The following is an 8,112-nucleotide window of genomic DNA, read 5'->3' as shown; positions in this document are numbered from 1 at the left end:
CGGCATAAGACTAGGTTTACACTTGTACAGCTACACTTTCATTCATTTTTCATACACTCCTGATGAAGTCTACTGGGCAAAATATGCACATTGCTGCCCCCCAAAAAAAGCACCTGTACATTTTTATAAAACCACAGAAGGGTAACACAAAGTGGTGAATGAATGATAGAAAATAATGAAAATAATGATAATCTTGTCATACACAGGGGATTTTAATGTTCTCTGCCTCCCTGTGGTGCAGCTTCAATTACCAGGACTAAGTGATGACACATAAAGGAAGGGTCAGGTATTTAGGACTATGTCAGCTCCGACTGCTGGTTTGAAATCTACACTAATGCCCCGTACACACGAGTGGATTTTCTGTCGGAAAAAACTTGGATGGTTTTTCCGACGGAATTCCGCTCAAGCTTGGCTTGCATACACAAGGTTCTCTGAACTTTCGACCGCCAAGAACGCGGTGAGCCGAGAAAATTAAGTTCAATGCTTCCAAGCATGCATCAAATTGTTTCAGAGCATGCGTAGGAATTTGTGAAGATGATCGGAATTTCCGATCTGAACTTTTTCCAACTGAAAAATAGAGAACCTGCTTTCAATCTTTTGCTGGCTGGAATTCTGCCAGCAAAAGTCAGATGGAGCATACACATTGTCGGAATTTCTGACCAAAAGCTCACATCCGACTTTTGCTGGCAGAATTTCTGATTATGTGTATGGGGTATAGGGCTTGTCTACTAAAGGGATGCTGACACGGCAGCTATTCTCATGAGAACATTGATATTTGTTCAGTTGGTTATAATCAAGACTGACTCTCATTTAGGAATCCGCCTGGAGAGAATATGGTGAAACACCAAGCTATTTCATGATAAGAAAAAGAAGGTAGAAATCATCAAAAAAGTCTGCTAAAAACCTTGCAATGTACAGTATATCTATTAATATATTGTGTTTTGTCAACAAAAGTGGAGTTTCACTTTGGCCTCTTTCACATGGACGATCCGTTTAGGTCTGCCTGTCAGTTTTTTAGGCGGACCTGAACGGATGCTCCATAGACCTCTATGGAGCGTAGGATTTCAGCGGTGACATGTCCGCTGACATCCGACCCGCTCCGATCCAAAAAAGTGTTACGAAGGAAAAACCTATTTTTCCATCCATTATCGGATCAGGTGACGACGGACTCTGCGGTCCGTCATCATCCGATCTCCAATAGGGGAGAGCGGAGCTCTGACAGGTCCATCCCTGCACAGTGTGCAGAGACAGACCTGTCATCTTCCTGCTCAGCGGGGATCGATGGAGCGATCCCCGCTGAGCAAGCTGATGTCCAATGGGTGGATCATCATGGATCTGTCCCGTGTGAAAGAGGCCTTTATATTAATTTAAACAGTTGATTTTAGCTAGTTGCCTGCAGTGCTGCTGTAGCAATAATTACATCTGCTGCAGCTTGTGGGTAAAGCGTCCAATAACCTTCATGTATCTATCCTGCATACAATTTCATTTCAGTAGTAATCATTAATAGGGATGAGGTGCAGGTTCACTGCTACCATGAGTTCAAGGAGAATCCTGCAGTTTTGGATTCGGGGTCCCAACAAATGTGTGCAGGGGGGATTTTTCAAAACCATAGTGCACTGCATTGCCTTTGAACTATAGACAGCATAAAAGGGGGACACAGAGCAGTCAGTGAATTGGAAGCTGATTGTAGACACTCACTCAGGTTGAACCAGATGGACTGGTGTAGATAAAATGTATCTGTGTTTTATTTCCCTGTTTGGGGCATCAGAGGTGGGGAAGGTACAAAGGTGCCTTCAAGACGGGGAAGCTTTGGCACATTCTGTCAGGTTTTTATTATTCCCTCTCAAATGGCTCTTTTTCAGGCTTTCCTCAATAGACTCATACTGAATCTCAAAGTTATCACTAGCCTGAAGCTAGTGTTATTTTAAGGAGCTGTAACCTGTGTGGTAATCTTTGTGAATTGCCTTTTACATTGATTTTATCATAATGGACATAAAATAATTGACTGGCACAATGGACATAAAATAACTGCTGACGGTGTTATAATAGCACTTATAGTGGTAAAACAACACTACTTCTAGAGCAGGCTCAATAAAATGTGTTATGTGAATAGAGCCTTTAGAGTCATAAGCTATAGAGTAGTATAGAAAATAATGTACCAACAAGAGAGAATCAGCTTAGTGATTTTAGCCTCATGTCCTTCCTGGGAATATTTTTCCTCATTCTTGTCATCCTGGTGACAGTGAGGAGAAATCTTCTTAATGGGACCACAGATAGAAATAAAAACACCTTTTAAGTAGAGTGAAAAGAAATAGAACGTCCAATCAGATTCGTACTGGTGGCGTCGTCCCTGCTGGGAAGATTTACCCTCCCTTCCTGTCCTGGTGATTGGTGTGGGAATGGAAATTAATAAAACAAATCTTCTAATGGGGACCAAGTCAACAATGAAAACCCGGCAGTGGTATAGAGTGTTGAAAAGGAAAAAAAGATTTGTCTGGAGTTGAGTTATAGGGCTCATTCACACAGGCATAGAGAGCAGTACATCATTAATATTTCTGCACCGGGGAGCAACAAGCGTTTGCGTACAGCTGCTTGTATGAATCATATATCGACTGTGGCTGTATGCTGTTAACCCCACACCCAAACATTTATATGTGTACAGGGAAGGATAGGCAGGACAAAGATAGTTTGCATCCAGGCTCACTCCTTTGTATCCTTGTAAGCAAGTACAGGTGCATCTCATAAAATTTGAATATCAGCAAAAAGTTCATTTATTTCAGTAATTCAATAGTGAAACTCATATATTTTATTCAGATGCGTTACACATAGAGTAATATATTTCAAGCATTTACATGGTTAGTACGGTTGAATAAAGACACTAGTCCATCCAGTTCAACCTGAGTGAGTGTGCCTACAGTTGTCCCTATCCCTGTACATTGTACAGCGCACACTCACATTGGTCTCTACCCTCAAGGAGCCCACAATCCAAGGACCCCATTCATATACTAGGGCCAATTTTGAACAGAAGCCAATTAACCTACCAGCATGTCTTTGGAGTGTGGGAGGAAACCAACGCAGGCACAGGGAGAACATGCAAACTCCAGGCAGGTAGTGTTGTGGTTGGGATTCAAACCAGCGACCCTTTTTACTGCTAGGCGAGAGTGCTACCCACTACACCACTGTGCCACCCATTTCTTTCTTTTAATTTTGAAATTATGGCTTACAGCTAGTGAAAACCTACAATTCAGCATCTCAGAAAATTAGAATATTACATAAGACCAATAAAAAATGGATTTTTAATACAGAAATGTTGTCTTACTGAAAAGTATGTCCACGTACTGTATAGTATGCACTCAATACTTGGTCGTGGCTCCTTTTGCATGAATTACTGCATCAATGTGGCATGCCGTGGAGGTGATCAGTAGAGGGTTCTTTACTATAAGAGTGGCAAGGATGTGGAATTCCCTTCCACATGCTGTGGTCTCAGCGGGGAGCATTGATAGTTTCAAGAAACTATTAGATAAGCACCTGAACGATGTAACATACAGGGATATACAATGTAATACTTACATATAATCACACACGGGTTGGACTTGATGGCTATGTATCTTTTTTCAACCTCACCTACTATGTAACTATATAATGCAGCATGGCATGGAGGCCATCAGTCTGTGGCACTGCTGAGGTGTTATGTAGTGGCTTTCAGCTCGTCTGCGTTGCTGGGTCTGGTGTCTCTCATCTTCCTCTTGACAATACCCCACATCTTCTCTATGGGGTTTAGGTCAGATGAGCTTGTTTGACAATCAAACACAGTGATACCATGATCATTAAACCATGTATTGGTCCTTTTGGAAGTGTGGGCAGGGGCCAAGTCCTGCTGGAAAATGAAATCAGCATCTCCATAAAGCTGGTCAACAGAGGGAAGCATGAAGTGCTCTAGAATTTCCTGGTAGAGGGCTGCGCTGACTTTGGACTTGATAAAACACAGTGGACCAACACCAGTCGATAACATGGCTTCCAAAATCATTACGGACTGTGGAAAATGTTGCATTTCATTTGGAAATCAAGGTCCCAGAGTCTTGAGGAAGAGTGGAGAGGCACAGAATACAAGTTGAATGAGGTCCAGTGTGAAGTTTCCACAGTCAGTGATGATTTTGGGAGACATGTCATCTACTGGTGTTGGTCCACTGTGTTCTATCAAGTCCAAAGTCAGTGCAGCCCTCCAGCAACAGCACGCATGTGCCCATAATGCCGCGCCTTAAAGGGCATTGTACAGGTACGTTAATGTGCCTTTACGTGTCCTTCTGTCGATGTATATCGGCGTGAGCCGGTCGGCAAGGGGTTAAAATGTAAGTTTTTTCCTTAAACTTCCCTCCTAAAATGGGGGTGCTTGTTATACGCTGATAAAGACGGTACTTATTTTTCCTTCACTTTCCACCACTCCATTCAGAAAATGGAGCCAATGGAAATACTTCTAGGTATAGAGATGCATTTTACTCACCAAATGGGACAGCACTGGGTCAATCAGCGCTGTCAGATAGCCCATTGTAAGAAATTACTCCAGTGACTTCCGTAGCAATAGAATGGTATGTGCTTCTAGGGAGGGCTAAGTTAAAGTGAACATGTGTTGCCCTGCAGGGAAAATTTAAATGGTTTTGAACAATGTACATTCATACTGGTGCACTGACTGCAGGAGGGCATCCTTGGGGTAGGTTCTCACCACAGCATGTGTGTCAGTACATATCAATTGGCATGTGCTGACAAAGGGGGTTATTTACTAAAGGTAAAGCCACTTTGCACTACAAGTGCAAAGTGTACTTGGAAGTGCAGTCTCTGTAGATCCGAGGGGAACATGCAAGGAAGATAAAAACAGCTTTTTAGCTTGCACATGACTGGATAATAAAATCAGCAGAGCTTCCCATCATTTCAGATCTACCCTTCATTAGGGATGAGCTCAGGCGTGTTCGCATGCTCCACGTGCAGAGCTCGCCAGGAAGTCAGCGCAGCTCTGCGCTAATCACAGGCAGGGAGACATTGCCCGGTCTCTGCAGCCGCGCATCAGGGCAATGTCTCACTGCCTGTGATTAGCACAGTGCTGCACCGACTTCCTGGCGGGCTCTGCACGTGGACCATGCGAACATGCTTGAGCTCATCCTTACCCCTCAGATTTACAGTGACTGGACTTCCAAGTGCACTTTCAGTGCAATCTCAAGTGCACTTTGCACTTGTAGTGCAAAGTGGATTTGCCTTTCGTAAATAACCCCCAATGTGTAGGGCAGTGTTTTAGAGTGTCTGTGTTTGTATGTATGTTGCAGGGGTTTTTTTTGTTTTTTTTAAGACACGTGCTTTTTTTTCCACCTAATAGGCATTGCAGTGCATTTCAATAAAATCCTGCCTGCCTCCACCAACAGAACTTTTAGGCTTCCTTCACATGAGCAATTACATGCATATACCATATTCCAGCGACAAGAATCAACAGATTCTTGGCAACGGAATGGCAGGTGTATGCAAACAGCAGTGGCTGCTCATTAAGGATGAGCTCAGGCGTGTTCGCATGGTCCACATGCAGAGCCCGCCAGGAAGTCGGTGCAGTGCTGCGCTAATCACAGGCAGTGAGACATTGCCTCAATGTGCGGCGGCAGAGATCGGGCAATGTCTCACTGCCTGTGATTAGTGCAGCGCTGCGCCAACTTCCTGGCGGGCTCAGCACGTGGACCATGCGAACACGCCTGAGCTTATCCCTAATCAGCAGCTTCATGCGGTTACAGATGGATGTCCAAGCCTGGATGCATCTGTCTGCATCTGCATTGACAAATGCAGGCCAATACATATGATGTGAACAAGCTCTGATACTTTCCGTATGGACCACATGTGTTAACATTCATTTTGTTGTCAACATTGCAGAATTGTGGATGTGACACGGATGTTAAAGACTTAATAGTTTTGCTTCTACTGCACTGAGTGAATGTAATAAAGTATGTTCAGACACATTTTTCTGCAGAGACCTCTGCATGTTCCAATAATCATAAAATTGCTGCGGTGCATCTCACGCGTACATAGCTCTCTGCAGCAATACTTTGCAGTATTCTGCAGGGAGAGAATGATATACTGTCTACCTGTCAGTTTGTTATTGCATTATTCAGTGAGGGCACAAGCTTCTTAAAGCCTGCTTTGACCTATGGATTGAATTCCTGATGGATCTTCAAGTTACTGTGAACAAATCCAAGCTTCCAGAATCTCTATCTGTGGCTCTGCTTTGCTAAAAAAAAATCCTGAATGTTCCTCTGCAGTGGCAGTGCAGTACAAGGAAAGTTTGACTATACTGCAATGCACACATCTCTCACTGCTACCAGCCTGAAATGCACACTTGCACCTATATTCCCAGGCATGTTTAATGGTCTTGATGATGAGGCTAGCTAGGGATCAGCTGAATCAGTAGCTGCAGCAGTCAGACAGATGGAGCTTAGGCAGGGAGAGAGAGGAGGATGCTCAGGAAGAAAGAGGAGGGAGTGGAAGTAATGGGCTGGGTGAGGAATCCAAGACACCTGTATGATGTTACCTTTTAAATAATAAAGGACCTTGCAAGCTTAGGTAGAGGAAACCGGAGACAAGTCAGCAGAGCTTATTGCAAAACCTACCTGGTGGGGTGCACAGCCGGTGCCCTGTTCATTGCTTGGATCACTGACCTCTGAAAGAAACACATATAGATACTGAGAACAACCTTGGAAACTGATTAAGAAGCAAGCAGCAATTAAACACAAAAGATAATAAAAAAAAAACCTAGACATGGAAAAACAGAGAATTTTCATCTGCAAAGCATAAGACAAAAGGGAACTGTACCACTTGGTCAACTTTAAAAAAAATAAAAAAAAAGGATTGCACTCATGTGCAGTGACCTGAAAGCAAGGCAGAGTTAACTTGTCACTTGGGGATACAGTCATCTTGTGTTTTGGAACACAGGAAGAATGGTGCATATTCCAGACGATGCAGACTTTAACACTTTCCGGGAGCAATGTGAGATTAACGACGGCTGGCAGTGCCAATACAACAAGGGGGGAGTGACGGTTTGGAGCCAGGAGCAAGACAGCATCAAGACTGTGAAGAAACTCAAGGTATGTTCATAGTCATTCCCTTTATTGTAATGGGGTACCCCTGCTTTAGTATGCCATATATGGTAACTCTGCTCCCCAATTCTTGTGCCACTTTGCAAGAGAACTCCAAAAACTTTCTTTATTAGAAGTACTGCTTGTAGAGTCTAAAATTGGGGAGCATTAAAAAAAAAAGAGAGACCCCCTTCATGTTACTTTATGGAGGGGTCTAAGAACAGAGACCCCCTTTAAACGTTGCATGTTAGTTTGCCTTTTTAGAAAATTGATCAGTTCAACCGATCTTTTGAATGTAATCTCTAGATTAAACCTTCAAGCTCAAATCGAATTACTAGCATATAAAAATTACTCCACTACTTGCTTTTTAAAAATAAATGGCAAGCCTGCCTATCTCATCCTACAGCTTCTAAATACCTAAAAGAATGTAACCTTTTTAATAGTACTGGTGAGTTTGATATAACCTTCCTTTTATTATGGGTTTCAGATATAGCTCATTATTTATCACTAAGTTCCTTGATATATTGTTGGTCAACCCCCTCCTTATTGTTTGATCCCATCCGCGGTAAGTGGGATCTGACTAACAATAGATATCAATGCTTATTATTCATTCTTCTGTTGTACGTTTATTTTGTTCTTTCTCACAATATGTGCCAAACAAGTATTATGATCAATCCTTTTAAAGTAATGTCTAATATTGTAAAAAAATAAATAAATTGTTCAGTAGTTCAAAATGATTGAAGAGGTTTTTTTTTTTTTTTTTTTTTTTTTTGTGAGCTTTAGTAAACCTTTTTTATATGCAATTGAAGAATCATAGGTTGATCAGTGTGGCTTTACTATAAATGTATACATTATTTTATAAAGTTTTTATACTTTCTGAAATAAAGCTGGGCTAATAATGAGCAGTGGAGACTATTTCCCCCCTCCGCCTCATTTACGCTGGTAATGACCTACAGGCATGTAATTCACACTGGGGGTTATTTACGAAAGACAAATCCACTGTGCGCTA

At 42.3% G+C, this 8,112-nt stretch overlaps 1 protein-coding gene across 1 annotated transcript in view; it reads left to right on the top strand.

Annotated features, from left to right (window-relative positions):
- Positions 1–6,409: 6,409 nt before the first annotated feature.
- LOC143964469 (START domain-containing protein 10-like) overlaps positions 6,410–8,112 on the top strand; it is a 204,790-nt gene continuing 203,087 nt past the window's right edge. The window contains exon 1 of the mRNA XM_077474244.1: positions 6,410–7,112. Within this exon, the coding sequence (XP_077330370.1) occupies positions 6,966–7,112 (147 nt within the window). The 5' untranslated portion in view covers positions 6,410–6,965. The remainder of the gene's footprint in view (positions 7,113–8,112) is intronic.

Source organism: Lithobates pipiens, unplaced genomic scaffold (genome assembly GCF_037356315.1).
Source record: "Lithobates pipiens isolate NorthernLeopardFrog02 unplaced genomic scaffold, aLitPip1_a1.2 Scaffold_8, whole genome shotgun sequence".
In the NCBI taxonomy this organism is placed as follows: domain Eukaryota; kingdom Metazoa; phylum Chordata; class Amphibia; order Anura; family Ranidae; genus Lithobates; species Lithobates pipiens.
The sequence above is the reverse complement of the archived record's forward strand: the minus strand, read 5'-3'. Positions and strand labels throughout refer to the sequence as shown.